The sequence below is a fragment of the Pezoporus wallicus genome, unplaced genomic scaffold (genome assembly GCF_028554395.1).
Source record: "Pezoporus wallicus isolate ANWC-B61680 ecotype Strahan unplaced genomic scaffold, APGP_CSIRO_Pwel_v1 contig_8166, whole genome shotgun sequence".
In the NCBI taxonomy this organism is placed as follows: domain Eukaryota; kingdom Metazoa; phylum Chordata; class Aves; order Psittaciformes; family Psittacidae; genus Pezoporus; species Pezoporus wallicus.
In genome coordinates this window covers 2,669,193-2,686,250 of record NW_026638114.1, presented here as the reverse complement: position 1 = coordinate 2,686,250, position 17,058 = coordinate 2,669,193, and the positions used below count along the sequence as shown (strand labels likewise).

Genomic DNA, 17,058 nt, shown 5'->3' with positions numbered 1-17,058 from the left:
GATCCTGATGAAATTACTGGGTGCTGCTGCAGAGAGCGCCTCTGCGTAGAAGGCCTGAAACTTTAATTGACTTAATGATCTGATTTCTTGCCGTCCCCCTCTCCAGCACCTCCTGCTCCTCCCTTGTTCACTGAAATGAGTTCTCTTCCGAACCAGATTGAGGTGGTGTGGGGCCAGGGCAGGCTGGGCTTGGACTGCAGGAGGGAGAACGCAGTGGCTGCTTCAGTGCAGGTTTTATCAGCTCAGTGAGAAGCGTCTGTTTCACTGCTGCCTGAGGAAGGGGAGATTTGATAATGTCAGATGAAAATCTTGCCAGTCCCGAAGAGGGAATAAGGGAGGGGAAAATAAGGGAGAAGTTTTTGGCAATCTCACTGCTTTGTCTCCCTCTGCCCCATCTCCAGTCCCCAGGCTCTGCACAAACAAAGGAAATCAGCCTTGCACCAAATGTTCTCAAAAAGGCAGTGTAAAAATAACTGGTTTTCCTGCTTATCTCTCGCAGTCACAATAATCTCTGCTGTTGCTTGCCAGGCTCTTGTAGGTACATTTTTTCAGATGGGTGACATTTTCTTTCTGTTTGAGTTTGATTCTTAGAAGGCTTCTTAACCATGTTACAGGGGTAAAGAGATGCTGATTTCATGAGCATAAGGAATCAGGTAGAATTCCTGCTGCTTGTCCTAACTACAGCCCAGCAGTGGTTTAAGTAACGTATCAGAAATGCATAACAATCTCTGCAAAATGGCTTTTAATGACTGATGTATTTGGAAAAGTCTCTAAATGTCAGGAATGCCGGCAAGTCCTTTCTTTGATGAGCCAGTCCATTTAATCCTGTAGGAAGTTCGTGGTCCTCTTGGCTGGCCTTAAGAGCTGCATGCGGGAGAGAGGAGGGATGCTGGGGGGGAGCACACAAACGTGGGGCTATTGGACACCATGGGAAGGAGAGAACAGCTTTACAACTCCATGGCAGTTCCTGCTGATGTCCTTTGATGAGGCCTTGAAGTGCTCTAGCTGCTGGGGAGGTTTTCTCTTGGAGGCTGTGGATTTTGTTTGGCTCTGCAACTCGGTGTTTACCCAGTGATGTGGTCTATGAAATGATGTGTCAGACATGGTGTTTGTTTACTGCTGCTTTTCTCCTTCAGATTCCCAAAGGAAATACACTCAGGTCTCCTGGAGGTAATTTCCCCATCTCCGCATTTCTATCCTGATTTCTCCCATCTGCGGGAATCCTTTGGGGACCCCAAGGAAAGAGTCAGGTGAGAATCAGTGAGCTTAAAACCAAGCAAGACCTGAGTTAAGTAACTGCAGCATCTCCCCCACTGACTCCAGCAGGGAAAGCTCATCTGCAGGGCCAGGTGAGGCCCTAAACTTGCTTTATCCAAGGAAGTGGTGCGGGGTGTGAACTGACACCAGCTTTGCAGGACTTGCCTTGTGCTGTGGTTATTTTAACCCAGACGATGAGGGGTTTTGGAAGTCCCTCAGTTACTTGGAAGTAACTCTTAGCTGACCAGTTTGAGACCAAAAGGGAGAGGCCGCATGCCATCCCATGCTCCCAGAGCTGTGTCACCTTCCCAGCTTAAACCAAGCCCCAGCTGGCTCCCCAGAACAGCTCAGTATTCGAGGAGAGATTGGCACTCCCATCATGTTTGTCTCTTGCAGGTGGAGGACAAAGCAGAACCTGGACTACTGCTTTTTAATGATGTATGCCCAGTCCAAAGGCATATATTATGTGCAGGTGAGTTTGGTGCTGGGGGTGGAGGGGAGGTGGGTGCACCTGTGAGTTCAGTGTGGCTTGTACCCAGCTGAGAGAGGGCAAAGGACATGTCCAGTTGTGTGATGCAGCAGAGTGGGAGCGGGTTGTAATCAGATAGATTCAAAAGCTGGGTTTCCAAGATGCTTATAACTTGAAGACCTCCCACCAAGGGAGGGCAGGGATCCTTGATTCGTTTATTTGCTAAATTGGGTGACAAAAGTCTGCTTGGAGCATCTTCTGAAATAAACTAGGTTCATGTCAAAGCTTTCCTCTGGGCTATGGTGTGATTGCTCTGCACGGAGAGGTTCTTACTGGAACCTGGATGGGTCATTGGCACTGAGTGTCCTTTCCTCTTGCAGCTGGAGGATGATATTGTGGCCAAACCAAACTATCTCAGCACGATGAAGAACTTTGCCTTGCAGCAGCCCTCTGAGGAGTGGATGATCCTGGAGTTTTCTCAGCTGGGGTTTATTGGTAACGTTCTTCCCTGCTCACCCCAGCCCCATCAGGCATGGGCACACATGACTGCTGGTTCTTGCAGGCACTTAGCTCTTGGTCCAAAGAGTTGTCCCACAAGATAGTGAAATACTTGGACTTGATCCCTCCCTGTTTTTGCAATGACCCTTGTGTTCGCACACAGCAGGTACTGCTGATACTCACTTTTAATAAACATAAACCTGGTCATTGGCCCAGCCAACGGTCGAACAACTTAGATGTGACCAGTAGCTTTAAGGCTGGATGGGATCTGGAGTTGCCTAAGAGCGTGCAAAAGGAAGTTTACATCAGCACAGAACTATTTTGGGAACAGCAGTACATGGCTGCAGTAGCAGCTTGATCTGTTATTTTGGATACTGGTTTGACTGGCTTGAAACTTGCAGTTTTCAGGGCAGGAAATGGCCTGTCCGGCAGCTGGCTGAATGTTATTCATCCTCATTTCTCACTGCTGAATAGAAGAGTTTTAGACCTTTTGATACTGTTGTGACCTGTGAGACTCTAATGCTTTCTAATTCTGCAATGAGTATTAAATCCAGAACTGCATTAGCAATGCCAGCAGTAGTGGTACATAAACCAGAGCTGCATGGTATTTCCTTTACGTAGAGAGACGGGCACATCCAGCCTCACAGCCCAGTCTCCCAAGCTTTTTTCTTCCCAGCTCTGATTCTTGACATTTTATACCATAACTGCTGTCTTTTTTCTTCCTTTGTAGGAAAAATGTTCAAGTCTCTGGATCTGAGCTTGATCGTGGAGTTCATCCTGATGTTCTATAAGGACAAACCCATTGACTGGCTGCTGGATCACATCCTCTGGGTGAAAGTCTGCAACCCTGAGAAAGACGCAGTAAGTAAACAACCTCTGTTGAGGGGAAACCTATTGAGTGTGGGCAAATGCACCCTTGGTCTGTGTGTCCGCAGGATCTTTCCTGTGAGCTCTGGTGCTCACTGACTTTGCACTGAACCGTGCCATCCTGGGGAGCGTGCCGCAGGGTGTCCTTGCAGACTGTGTAAGCCAAGACCTGGGAGTTCAGGCTTTTGCAGTCTGCAGCTGCCAGCAGAAGCATTATTTCTGCATCTGAGCACTAACAGAGTATTCCTGCTCCAGTCCTCGAGGACAGTGGCCGTTCCCCATTCTTCAGTGCTGCTTTTCATTCCGGTGTGCTTCTCTCCCTGAGGCTGTTCCCTGCTCGCTGACTATAACCCCAGAATAACCCTCTGGCTCTGGGCTCGTGTGCTGTACCCGCCTCAGCACACATGCAGGCTGCCCAGACAGCTCACCCCAGGTGACCCAAGCGCAAGCCCGCCTTGCATAGTGTCCCAGAATGAAGGCAGAGCTCTTGTCAGGGTTTCTAGGAGGGTGCAGAGAGGTGAAATGGGCTCTGTTTTCATGCTGCCGGCTCGCTTGAGGAGACGTGTCTGCACAAAGCCTTGCAGGCAGCAGCACAGGAGCCCCCGTGCCCTGCGGAGGCTGTGCTTGAACTCCCATCGGAGCAGCAGCGAGGGGCTAAAGCGAGTGGGAATTGCAGAGGAGGAACGTGTGTGACAGTAAATGTAAGATGAGCTCACCACCAGATACTCTCCTGTCTTCTCTATGAACATATTGTATTTACTCATATGCTTGCTCACCCTCCTCCTCCGGCAGAGAATGAGCAGTGGAGTCCCTGTGCAATTAAAGGCAGTTGCTTAGGACAGAGCTCATGGTCACAACTACTTTGTGGTGGCAAATGGTTGCTCAGGGGATAAATACTGTATTTATGTGTTATGGGGACAGGGCATCCTCAGGGCTCTGCAGAACTGGGGCAAAGATGTGGTTTAAATGCTCTGATCCCTGGCAGAGGCTGTGTCGTTGGTTCCAGTCCCCCATGTGCAGCAGGACCAGTCTCAGTTGGTGTCTGCTGTGTCCTCCTGAGAGTCCAACCCCTGTGCTCAAGAGTGGCAGAGCAATCACCAGACCTGCCTGGCAGCCCCCAGGGTCCTCACAGCTATGGGTGAAGGCAGGATGACGGGATGCTGGGATGGAGCTGGGAATGATGCTGCTGTCTGTGTCCCCCTGCCTTCAAAATCCTCAGCTTGAGCGTAGAGTAAATGCAGATCCTGCTGTGCAGGATCATCTTCTCCTTAGCAAATCTTCACTCATCTTCTCGTACCTGGCAGAGCCCAGGTTTTCCCAGGGGAAACTGCAGACCTCTTGAACGTGTTGCCTTTTTAAAAATTAACCTACTTCCCATGTGGATTTCTGGCTCCTTTCCCCCACTGTTTGCATGATTAACCCTGCCCAGCGCCCTTTCAAACACGACTTCCCCTTGTAAATCCCACTGTGCAGAATCAAATTGGTAGCAGGGAGGATTTATCTTTTTTGATTGAAATTTTGTTTGACCTGAGCTTTCGGTAAGTGCTTTGCCTGCTCTGGATAGATCCTGCTTTTTCTTTTTCAACTAATTTTAGATTTACCTGGCTAGAGCTGTCTGAAAGGATGACCTTCTTACCACCAACAGAGCCATTCCCCTCCTGGCTCAACGGAGACAACACTGCTTTCAGCAAGTGCTTCTTTAGCACAAGGGGAAAAGGGAGAAAGAGAAATCAAGTGATGCTTTAGCTCCCTCTGTTCCCCTTCCTCCTCCTCTCCCCATCCAGAGATCAGACCTGACGGGCTGCATCTAGGATTGCTGGTGATGAGTAGCCATAGCCTTTAGCATGGCTAGTTTTAATATTTTTAATGTAACATGAACTGGATCAGGGGATTATCTCCTCTGCAGCTCATAGGGGTCATGCCTGGAATTTCCCAGCTCCCGGTGCTGCTTGTGCAGGCAGCACATCAGGGGGGCTCTTTGTGGTTGGCATTCCCTGCTGTTCCCTGCCTGGTGCCCGCAGCACATCACAGGGGCTCATTGTGGCTGGCATTCCCTGCTGTGCCCTGCTGGTGCCAGGGTTTCTTTGTGGGCTGCAGGAGCAGATGGTGGCAGGGGTGTGCACGCTTTTCTTCTCATGGAAAAAGCAGAAGTCAGAACCCACTCCCCCAGACTAAGAGAATTCAGCTATTTTTAAACGTGACCACTTGTTTCCATGCTCTCAGTGGTTTTCCCCTGTGTCCTCCTTTTCCCATTCCATTATCTTTCTCCCTCCACCACACGGAAAATTGCTGCTGGATCCCAGTTGCATCTCCCAAGTTTATTTACATGGTGAGATGAGTATGAAACAGTCAGACAGCTTTGACAATGGCACGTGCCAGACATCTGCTTAACAGCACCTGCCAACAAGCTGAAAACTGCCCGTGTGGAAAGGGCCTGTGCTTGCTGATGATTCATTTAGGCTCTGAATATCCCTGGCCTTAATGTACGTTAGACTTCGGTGATCCTGAGCTCTGAGTTGTAGGAGGAAGGTTTTCCCAATGCGCCATGGACAAAAGAAACTCAATTCTGTGGCCGTCCCTGGCTGACAGCGCAGAGATGTGCTCAGCTTTGCTAAGCTGCGCTTGGCAAGGAGAAACCTGGCACTTAAACCTGGGCACCCCAGCTGCCTGGCGAGTGAGTGGCCAAGAGTCACAGTCAGGTTCCTACAGAGTGTGGTTAAAAGCCTTCTTACCAAATGAAAGCCAAAGCAGCAAAGACGGGCACAGAGATGGGGAGGAAAGGATGTCTGTCACTCCTCGTACCCTTGTCTGTTCCTCTCGTGGGTTGCGGTTGACTGCAGAGGTTTAAGTCTGGGGCACTGAGGGATTGTCTCATTTCAGAAACACTGTGACAGGCAGAAGGCAAACCTGAGGATCCGCTTCAAGCCGTCGCTCTTCCAGCACGTGGGAACCCACTCCTCCTTGGCTGGGAAGATACAGAAGCTGAAGGTGGGTGCCAGCCGCCTGTCCAAACTGCAGATGTGGCTTTTGTGCCAGGCCTGGCCTGCAGGCACCGAGGAACTGGCTGCTTTTGGGGTGGGGAAGTCAGTGACAGCAACTGGTGGCAGCTGGATTTCTGTGCAGTGATTATGTTTTATTCTGAATTACAGTGAGCTCGTGTAGCTCCTCCTTGGGAGAATGGCAGTGACGTGTACCAAGAGTCACTGCAAGCTTTCAAGTCCTGGCTGCCCATCCCGAGCACCAAACTGTGGTTCATGCAATTGATTTCAAAGCATCTGCTGGCAAACCCTGGAGACACAGGACTCCTGGGTTGGGTTGACTTCCTTCCTACCCCACTCCTTGTTCCTGGGGCTTGCTGATAGGTGAACTAGAGCTCTCTGTGTAAGAGCTTAAATTGTGTGTGTGTATTTAAACGTGAACACAGCTATATGTGCAGGACCCATAGACACACACAGACACCAGGTGTGTCTATGTGCTCAATCCTCTGTCTGCCTGATCCCCAGGTAAATGGATGGTGTAATCCAGTTTGTATCAGTGCCCATCAGGCTGTGTAATCCAATCATTACATGCTGTTGTCAGCCTCACAGCCCCCTTCTCCTCAGGGGTAAGGGCCATTTGCAGTCCTCCTGGGGCAGGGATGCTTGGACGATGAAGGGCTCTTTGGTGCTGGATTAGAGTGCAGAGCAGTGATGCTTCTCTGTGCTGCCTCTACTGACATGGTGTCCTCCTGGGATCCAGTCACGCATTGCCTTGGCTGTTGCCTTTCCCAGATCACTTCCATCCCTCATCATTCTGTGCTGTGCAAATAGAGAGCTTTTAATTTGCAGCGCTTTGTTGCTGGAGCCCGTGTTCCTCATGGGTGAGAGCAGCTCATGACCCTTTTCTGCCTCTTCGCTTTGTGCCCACCAAGGACAAGGACTTTGGCAAGCAGGCCCTGCGCAAAGAGCACGTGAACCCTCCCGCGGAGGTGAGCACCAGCCTGAAAACCTACCAGCACTTCACCTTGGAGAAGGCTTACCTGCGGGAGGACTTCTTCTGGGCCTTCACTCCCACTGCCGGAGACTTCATCAGATTCAGATTCTTCAAACCACTTCGCATCGAAAGGCCAGTGCTTGGGGGAGGTCAATGGGGCTGGGCAAGGGACAGCCTGGGCCATGCAGGGACACTTCCCTTTTGGCTCATGTTGAATGTTTTGCCCGTCTCCTGCTCGGCTGCCCAGGAGGAGGAAGTGGTGCTTTTCCAGGGGGATAATAACTTGACCCTTTTTTGGTGGGGCCATGTTTGCTGGAGCCCTTTGCTTGCCTGCTCTTGTGAGCAGTCCATGCTGTGTCCAACCTGGTGCAGAAGGACTCCTTCCAAACCATGTGCTCGTGGGATTTTTGGGAAGGGCCCTGTTAGGGTGAGCTGTCTGAACATTCAGCTGGGGGGAAAGCCTTCGTGTCACCCCTCGCTCAGTGTGGGTTTCCATGGCTTTGGTCTCTGTCACAGGTTCTTCTTCCGCAGCGGGAACATCGAGCACCCAGAAGACAAACTCCTCAATACGACTGTGGAGGTTTTGCCGTTTGACGTAAGTGTTTTATTGAGGATGGAGCTGGGGGTGGAGTGGGAAGCACAAGAGGATTGAGAGAAGGGAACTGCTTGACGCCGTCAGGAAAATCTTTACAAGGCTCGAGTGCCTTTGAGAGGTGCTGCCGGGGGGTCACGCCTGATGTGGTACCACCTCGGGAGCAGCGATGCTGTGCTGAGCCATCACTGTGGGAGCCATCCCTGCCTACACAGGGAATGTTGGATGGGTGGGAGGGCTGCAGGGGAGGGAATGGAGCCAGAGAGGTGCAATGGAAGCAACAGCATGAGGGCATCAAATGTCCTCTTGTTTTGGAGAATGAAGCTTGAGGTGTCAGGCAATGGGACAAGGTGCTGGTGAGAGCAGCTCTGGGGTTGCTGCTGTTGCTTGGAGCTTCTGAGTGGCTCTTCCTATGGCCTTTCACAAAGTTCCTCTCCTTCCCACAGAGCCTGCAGTCGGATAAGGAAGCCTTGCAGGAGGGAAGAGGTGCAGTGTTCAAATACCGCAGGACACCGGATGGCTACATCCAGATAGGTACAGCAGGGTGCGGGGTGGTCAGCTGCCCACTGGGTTTGATAACACAGCCCATAGCCTCACCCTCCAGGGAATCAAGACCCTCAGTGCTGTTCACTTGGCAAAGAGTTATTTCTGCTTGTCAGGAGCCAGGTTGGAACAGGATTTAATTGTCTTTTCCTCTCCTCCACTGCTCTCCCTCTCCTCTTGGAGTAGGTGTCCTCTTCAGGTAGTTTGCAGCCCTATATTTCTGCCTGTCTCTGCTCAGAGCTGGGACCAAATTACTCAGATTATCCATTTGCCTGATCTGCTGTTAAAAACCTTCACCCCAGGCAAGTTCACACCCTTCCTCCACAGCCTGTGTCAATGCTCACAACACTTGAAGCTTTGACTTTGTCTCCTGCTACCTGAGTTTGTTTTAGTGCTTGCCATACCCTTGGACAAGAACAAGTCATTGCAGCCTACGGGGAAATGCTGGTGCATGGTAAAGCTAAGACTTGTCCTTGCTAAGGCTTCTTATTTTAAATAGGCAAAGTCCCTGGCACATGTGGCTTTCTGCCACTTTACATTCCTCTGCAGTGCTATTTGGCTTCTTCCAGTTACATTTAAAACAAAAAGAGTAAAATTGCAACCAAAAAATGGGACATTATTATCTCCATGGCATAGATACTGAACCAACATTTGTCTCTTACAGGACCATGCTGTTCCACTCTGCCCCATGCCTGTAAGCAGTGATGTGTAGCCAAATACTCCCCATTTTGCTTTGTTTAGCAGATTTTTTGTCCCTTTAAGCATAGCATTTTGCACTGTATTGACGTCCACACTGATGTTTTTTCAGCCCATCTTGTGGTGGGGAGCTGCTATAGTTATCTGTGGTCCCCTTGGATGGGGGCTGGATGCGAGGAGTCTGTCCCTGTGTCATCCCTGTGCTCTCCCCACCAGGCTCCTTCTCCAAGGGCGTTGCAGAGGGCGAGGTGGACCCATCCTTCGGGCCGCTGGAGGCCATCAGGCTGTCCATCCAGACCGACTCCCCCGTGTGGATCATCTTGAGCGAGGTAAGCCGGGCTCCATCCCCAGCGGGATGCCCCGGGGCTCCTGCCCCGCTCCCTCTGATCCCGGCCCTGCCCTCTCTGCTTGCAGATTTTCATCAAGAAGGCAGAGTGACCCTGCCTGCGGAAGGGTGGATGGACACACGTGGATCCCGTCCTGCTCTCTCCCATCCCGCTCCCTCCTCCCGGGGCGCCTCGCCCGGGTGCAAGGGCAGCGCAGCTGGCCTCAGCCATCCGGCATCGCCATCCTCGGCCTGAGCTGCAGGGCCACGACATTGCCTGCTCCAGAAGAGGAGCAGAACCAGGCAAACCCCGGTATCCGGAGCAGAGAGCGATGCCCCTCGTGGGTGCAGCTGCTGAGCTCAGGCCACACGGACACAGGGGTTTGGGGTCGGGGTGAGTGCTGGTAAGCATGGGAACAAAAAGCACCTTCAGCCCAGGACAGGGCCACCTCTGGCTGTACTTGGGGCGCTTGGGTACCTTGAGTCCCGCTGGCTGACCCCGTGGGTGCGCTGGGATGGAGACGGGCAGGGACCAAGGTCTGCCTTGAACGGTCCTGGCCACAGCTGAGGATTAAGTGAGGGTGAAGACTTGACCCTCCTTCAGCAGAGGAGGAACGAATCCAAAGGGGTTGGAGCTACGAGTATGGCAGGGAAAACAAAAAGAACTATGAAATACGCCACACTGTGCCTGCCAGCATTGAACACAGCCCCTTCACTCACAGTGAAGTCTCCAGTGTCTTCATGCCTTGAGATTGAGTGCAGAAACGATGGTTTTTAAAAGAATTGTTTCAGTTATTGATTGGTGTGATTGGTTCTTTTTTTTTTTTTTTTTTTTTTTTTTTTTTTTTTTTTTTTTTGGGGGGGGGGGAGAAAATAAAGCAGAGGTAGCCCAGTTCAAAACTAGTAGGGATTAGTGTAAATCCCGCTGTCTCTTCAGCTATACACTGGAATGCATTATACTACTTTCATGTGCTGTATTTTTTATTATTGGATACATTTGATTTTTCAAGTACATCTCTATATAAATATATAAAATAATGTGCACTGTAATAAAAGCTAAGTTTAAAGCTTTGGTGCGGCAGTGACAGTCACTTGTGGCAGCGAGGCACCTGCCCTGCTCTGGCTCTGTCCTCCAGGGGCCTGGTAGGTATCCCTGGGGACCAGGGACCAGATGTAGCCCCTAAACTTTAAATAAAGCTATTCCTCAGCACTCATCAATAGCTGATACTCCCAAAGCACTACTCAGTCCCCAGCCGCCTTTGGAAATCACAGGGGATTTCTACTGAGAAAAGGGACTTATTTTTCTGCATATCCGTGGTGTGATCCTTCACCATCCATCAGTACAGCAGTAAGGAGGAGTGACAACAGTGAGTGAGGTTACAGGTTAACCCATGCTCTGTGGGGCACAGCCAAAGGTATTGGAGGTTAGACAGCACAGTGCTACAAAACCTGGCAGTGAAGCTCATCATCAGGAGCAGAAGCTGGACATCCTTTGCTTTCTAGATGGGCTATTCTCTCTGAAGAGTGGAGCTCCACACGCAGAGCAGTGCCAGCATCCACCTCCCTTCAAAGGTAAGAACCGAGGGGGGGTTTGGGAGAGCCATGGCCCCTCTCACCAGGCACCGAGGTGCTGGAGGGGCCGCACCAGCACTGCCATCCATGGGGAGCAGCAGGGGAGCAGGAAGTGTGCCAGGAGCCTGGGCACCGCCAGCCCCAGCAGCAGCCACAGCACCCAGGCACTGGCATACAATGGGTCCAACCTGCACAGGGAGAAACACCGTCAGACACCACCAGCAGACCCAGGGCATGAAGCATACTGCACCCTCCCGAGCCAGGGAGGAGGCCACAAGCACATAGAGACAGGAGAGGAGGAGAAGGGTGTAAAACCTGCCTTTGGTCCCACCTGTGGTAAGGAAACCTGCCCCAGGGCTGCATCCCACACCCAGCTCCCTCGGTGGGTTTGGGGCTCCCACAGCCCCAGCTGGGTACTCACCGTCCCTGCGCAGCCGCAGCGTATCCCTGGAAGTACCTGAGGTGGGTGTAGAGGCAGAGCAGCCCGCACGCCGCAGCCACAGCTGTGGGGAGATGGGACCGAGTCCCGATGGGGCAGAGCATCCCCAGGGGGATTTCTCAGTTGCTACCCAGCAGGTTTATGCACATTGGGGTTGGGCCCCGTCTGTCTGTCTGGGCAAAGGGGACTGCATTACCCAAGTAACGATCTCATGGGTGCAGAGGGGACACACCTGGGTCACAATGGGATTTTAACTGGGCTTTTTGCTTTGTGCATGTTGTGATTCATCCCCATTACCTTGATGGAAGAAGAGTCCAGCAACCCAGAGGAGCCAGGTGAAGATTGGGAAGTACTCTGAGGAATTCACCCTGGTGAGACCCAGAGATGAGAGTTAAATGCACATCCTCATATATAACACATGCACAGGTAGAGCTTCCTTAGCAGTATTCAGGGAGCTCATGCTGTAAGAGGGAACCTTCTGCCAGATCAAACTCAGCAGAATGCAACCTGTAGCCAAGTCCTTCCTTTCCTTTTCCTTTCCTCCCTTTTCCTTCCTCCCCATATCACTCCTCAAATGTTTCCCACACACTGGCAAGGACACACAGCTGTTTTGTTCAGGATTTAGTGCCATGCTTGAGCTACCCTTCAAACCAGCTCCAACCAGTTCCTTCCAATTGCTTATGAAACACAATGACTGAGATGAAAGATGGAATCTGGTGCTTGCTGGAAGCTGATCTGTGAACACTTCTAGTCTAGCTCCAGCATTGCTCTCTCCATCAGAACAGAGCAGAAAGAATTGGCCTCAGCACTGATGTTCACAGGACAAGGGCTTAAAAAAGGGACAAAACACATCCTGGTGGCTGATTCTGCCAGCAAGGCCTTTTGCTGTAGTTTAACAGCAACAATGTACAAGCAAATATTAGGGTATTAATTTGGAGGCAACATTAAGCTTAATGATTATAATTCATTAATGCACCTCCTTCATGCAACCACTAATTTGTAACGCGGCTGCCTCTCGCAGTGCCAGAAGGAGGATTGTCATGGATGAGCAGAAACACTGCAGCCAGAGCAAAGTGTCTGAATCACCCTCAGACAAAGCATTTAAAAACCCTAATTCACAATACCTAGTATCAGTGGTAGCAAGTGAAAAGGGGATTTGAGGGTGACTCCAGTCTTTCCCGGTAGCGACACTTGACTCAAGTCATATCTAGATTCACCACAGGGAAGTCAAAGTCGTACTGAGCTCTGAAGACCAGCTCAAATTCAGGGTGACCTGTTGTCCTGGGAGGGGAGATCCTGTACTGTCACCGGGCATGGATCACCTGCAGTGCGAAATAGGCTGTAAAAGGAAAGAACACAGAAGGGTAACAATCCAGCAGCATTGTATTTAGCCAAGCTTTCCCTAGCCTGGGATCAAGCAAGTGGTTACAAGAAAAGAGCTGGCACTGCCTAGGTTCGTAGCCCATGCTGTCGCACACAACCTGGAACAAATGTGCCAATAAAAGTACTTGAAACTACTGATGTTTCAAGTATTGAGGTGCACTACTACATTGCTGCCTCTGAAAATGAGAGTTTTCATATAGGAGACAAACACCTTATAAAACCAGTCGCTTTGGTGGCTGTGGCAGCATGCCATGAGTGAGTCATTCGAATTAGCAAGGTCCTAATGCAGCAACGTTTCCAGAGCACTGAACAAGGAGCCAGGCTGCAAGGAATGCCTTGTGGACTGTCTCATTCTAACAAGAAGATAAAAGCAGAACAGCAGGATAGAGAAGAGACAGTAGGGACAGATGCTGCAAGATTAAAGACAAGACAGATACAACTATTGAATGCTCTCAGGGTCTTGTCCCAGTCACTGCTCAAGAAATGGACTGAGCTAAAGTTACTGCATCAATGCATAGCTCTGGCTTGTGGCATATACCTGGCTGTGCCGGGCAATGATTTTTGTCCTGCTTGGTACCAACTGCACCATCTCTTACACTTAGGGCTAACAATAGAAATATATGTATATAATAATATAAAACAACCCCCCAAGAGGAGCAAGACCCTTTAGGGGATGGCTAGCTGTCCTCGAAACCTGCTGTAGGGGTGAAGCACTAAGGAAGAAGAACCACCCTCAAATCAGCTTCTCAGAACAAGGAGCTGAAAAACCCACACTGCATGAGCCTTCTCAGTGTGGACTTCCCGGGAACAGAGTTCAACCTCCTCTGCAGAGCCTTCCAGACCAATTTTCTGTGATTCATGTCTGTAGGTTAAATGCCTCTATAGGCTCACACGGGCTGAGCACTCCCTGCACTTTGCTCCTCAGCCAGACCTTCATTCTCTGGTTGATTATGTCCACAAACTTGGCAAATCATATTGGAGCTGCTAGCTGCCACATCTGAATGAACCTGGCAAACAAGCTGTTTGTGACAGTGCATAAGCTTTATTTCCTTTGAAGCCATAAGAAAGAGGAAAAAAACCCACCTAAACTTTAGTTCTGCTCTGCTATAGCGTTCAATACAGGGCAGAGGCACGCACCCAAGGGCACTAAGCTCAGAGCTTTGCTAAATTGAGCATAACTAAATTAGAAAAGAGAAAGGTTACTTGAGAGAAGGTAGAAACTGTGAGCTCCCAGAAAACACAATGAAAACTAAAAATCAACCAACACTGCACTAAACTCAGCCATCAAAGCAGGCGGCCTGCATCAGGATGAGATGGAAGAGGATCTGTACATACAGCACACGTCATGTTTCACTGCTCTGCCCTCTCGGAATGAAGCTCAGATCTGTACTCACGTACTGAGCATCATTTCAAAATACGCAAGAAAAGGCACGGCACAGCCCTGACTCAAGGTGACATTGGCACACATAGTTCATACTACCGAGAGGGAAAGGAAACACAGTATTTTGTAACTGCTTCTTCACTTCCCATGCAGAGATTATTAAAATCAGGCTACTTTATCCAATTTAACATAGATAAGAGGGTGCCGGTGCTTGCGATTTATCTAACACCATGGTTTGCATAGCATGGAAGTTAAATGCCTAAGGCTGCAACCTGTAAAAAAACACCTGAAGCTCTCATAAAACAAATGTATTTGAGACAAAACTGCTATCCAGGGATTTGTTACTGAGGGTTTCCCAGTGGAAAGGGCTTAGCAGCATTTCCATAACTCCATTTCAGTTTCTCTTCCTGTCTTCCCTTTGCACACTGAACACTCCCTCCATCCCGCTTAGTAACAAGCAAAATTCATATGACAAAAGTACCTTCCATTTCCAGTCGCAGATATTTCTCTGTAAATTGTTTGAGGGGAAATTACTGATAACTCAGAAATCTTGAGCTCTATTCTTCAAGGAGCCCGTGTTTTAAATAATGCTTATATTAAGAGATGGATCATCTGATGGCTAAAAATACCTCAGGCTGCTCAGATTCACATCCGTTTGTAAGCAGAGGTGTGATAGCTCTACAGTGAATTAATTCAGTAATTAAAAACCCCACAAACCAACCTTGCCTTGTTGAAATGGGAAGATTTTAGTAAAATGGGGGCTCTGTCGCCACCCCAAGCAGAAGGAATGTCCCCTTCCATGACCCTCCTGAAGCCCAGGGTGGAGAGGCCGTTGCTCAAAGGACCTACAATTAAACACAAGAGGTAGACAAAGCTTGGCTATTGCTTCTAAGAGGTCTAAACCAAACCCATCAATGGAAGTAACAAGAAGTTACAGTTTCTCCGAAGACATCTGTCTGATTCTGACCAGAAGGGGGCTTGCATTATATTCCAAATTACTGTGTGCTGTCAAACCACCCTGTCATCTACTTTGTGCAGCTGAGCTCTACAAACACATCATAGCATTGGTCACAGAGAAATACATACGCTTTCCTATAGACATACAATATGTGTTTGCACACTGATCTCTTCATCAGCATGTTTATTAACCTGCCTTTGTTTTAGCACCTCCAACCACTCTTAAGCTACAAATTACCTGCTAAAATTCAATCACAGAAAATACTTTGAATACATTCTACTGTTGAAATTATTTTACATTTAAAAGTAAAACTTAAATCTCATTTCCTTCTAGGATGCTATCTTCCATATGAAGACAGGCTGAGAAAGTTGGGGCTGTTCAGCCTGGAGAAGAGAAGGCTGCGTGGAGACCTCAGAGCAGCCTTCCAGTATCTGAAGGGGGCCTATAGGGATGCTGGGGAGGGACTCTTCATTAGGGACTGTAGTGACAGGACAAGGGGTAACGGGTTCAAACTTAAACAGGGGAAGTTTAGATTGGATATAAGGAGGAAATTCTTTCCTGTTAGGGTGGTGAGGCACTGGAATGGGTTGCCCAGGGAGGTTGTGAATGCCCCATCCCTGGCAGTGTTCAAGGCCAGGTTGGACAGAGCCTTGGGTGAGATGGTTTAGTGTGAGGTGTCCCTGCCCATGGCAGGGGGGTTGGAACTAGACGATCTTAAGGTCCTTTCTAACCCTAACTATTCTATGCTGCCTTTGAGGTTTGTGGATCATTTCAGTCCCTATTGAGTAACGGGCATCCACAGACACAACACCTCTGCCATGAACAGCCAAACATTTGCATCTTTAAACCAACTTTTACTCCAGAGAGACTCCAAGCAAAACACAGGAACCAAGTTCCACAAAGCTTAAGAGAATTAGCTTAATAGTACCTAGCATTATAGAAAGGACATTTACTTTGCTACAGGACTCCCAAAACTGTGATCGTTGCCAGCAAGTCCATCTGATGCCTCATGTTGCTGATGGTGGCCCAAACCCTAGGCAGGTGTGATGGGTCTGGCTGCTCCCCAGCCCTCCCCGCAGGACAGCACTGGGCCCATGGTGTTCCTCTGCAGCAACACGTGTTTCCACCTCCACAGCTTAACTCTCTCCACATCACAGTTTCCCAAGGCAGACAGTCACCAGGAAATGGTGATTTCAGACCAGCCTTTTGCTGAACCACAGAACAGCAGAAGTTCTGCACGCACAAACTGAGAAATCCTTCCAGTTATATTTACAGACTTTGTACTGTGATTGAGTTCTACAGTGCTGGCAATGGAAAGATAACTGAGTATTTTTCAGCCCTTTTGCTGCTAGTTTTCATCAGCTCTAAAGCATCTACATTATGGGTGAGGTTGTAAAAACTATTAACAAGCATTTACAAATTAACGGCTTGACCTTCTGCTCTTTTTCCAAGTAATGGAGTTGATCACATGGAAGGGTTTTCTAGATTCCAACTGAAGCAGCTTAATTCTGTTACTGGATTCTGACTTTTTAAAAGAGCATTCACGTTTTATCCTATTAATGATGTAAGTGTACCAACTAAAAGTATGGTTCTTTCCTAGCACTCAGTCACTTACTGTAGTGTTCTGATGTTGCTACAATTCTGCCATGCAAACCTTTTCCTGGCTAACGTACAAATTAAAACTTCTCAGTTCCAAATGGAAGGCAGGGGAGGATGTTGAAACACGTGGACTCTCAGAAACACTGCCTGATATTAGAGCTGTAAAATGCAAAACTTGAAAACCAGCAATATTTGAGCCATGAGTAACTTTTCTCCCCACTCCACAAAAGCAAAATACACATCAGTTCCAAAAGTTACCCTGTGTTTTGGAGCAACTTTATATGGGTAAAGCTATTCTGGCCTTGAAGTTTTTAAAGCCAAAAAGGAGAAGGAAGGCATCAGTCATTAACAACTAACATTTCCCTTAGTTTTGGTGAAGAGAGGGCACGGGACATGGTTGAGCCATTGCCTTTCTCTGTGTACAGCCCCACCCAAAACCTCAGTACAGAATTCGTGCACAATACCGACAAGCAGCGACCAAGCCTCCAGTTTCTCCTGTGGGATGCA

At 49.2% G+C, this 17,058-nt stretch overlaps 2 protein-coding genes across 3 annotated transcripts in view; one reads left to right on the top strand and one right to left on the bottom strand.

Moving 5' to 3' along the window:
* MGAT4B (alpha-1,3-mannosyl-glycoprotein 4-beta-N-acetylglucosaminyltransferase B) overlaps positions 1-9,751 on the top strand; it is a 50,569-nt gene extending 40,818 nt beyond the window's left edge. For both annotated transcript variants that reach the window (XM_057409527.1, XM_057409526.1), the window contains 10 exons: positions 1,137-1,250; positions 1,654-1,729; positions 2,107-2,221; positions 2,955-3,085; positions 5,972-6,079; positions 7,002-7,195; positions 7,580-7,658; positions 8,102-8,189; positions 9,111-9,223; positions 9,309-9,751. In XM_057409527.1, the coding sequence (XP_057265510.1) occupies positions 1,137-1,250; positions 1,654-1,729; positions 2,107-2,221; positions 2,955-3,085; positions 5,972-6,079; positions 7,002-7,195; positions 7,580-7,658; positions 8,102-8,189; positions 9,111-9,223; positions 9,309-9,332 (1,042 nt within the window). In that variant the 3' untranslated portion in view covers positions 9,333-9,751. The remainder of the gene's footprint in view (positions 1-1,136; positions 1,251-1,653; positions 1,730-2,106; positions 2,222-2,954; positions 3,086-5,971; positions 6,080-7,001; positions 7,196-7,579; positions 7,659-8,101; positions 8,190-9,110; positions 9,224-9,308) is intronic.
* Positions 9,752-10,388: 637 nt separating this feature from the next.
* Positions 10,389-16,482, bottom strand: LOC130599225 (leukotriene C4 synthase-like). Its single transcript, XM_057409533.1, is given in 5 exon segments — positions 10,389-10,979; positions 11,213-11,294; positions 11,528-11,598; positions 12,470-12,569; positions 15,906-16,482. Coding segments are annotated over 5 exon segments (600 nt in total). The 5' UTR covers positions 16,105-16,482; the 3' UTR covers positions 10,389-10,831.
* Between the last annotated feature and the right edge of the window lie 576 nt (positions 16,483-17,058).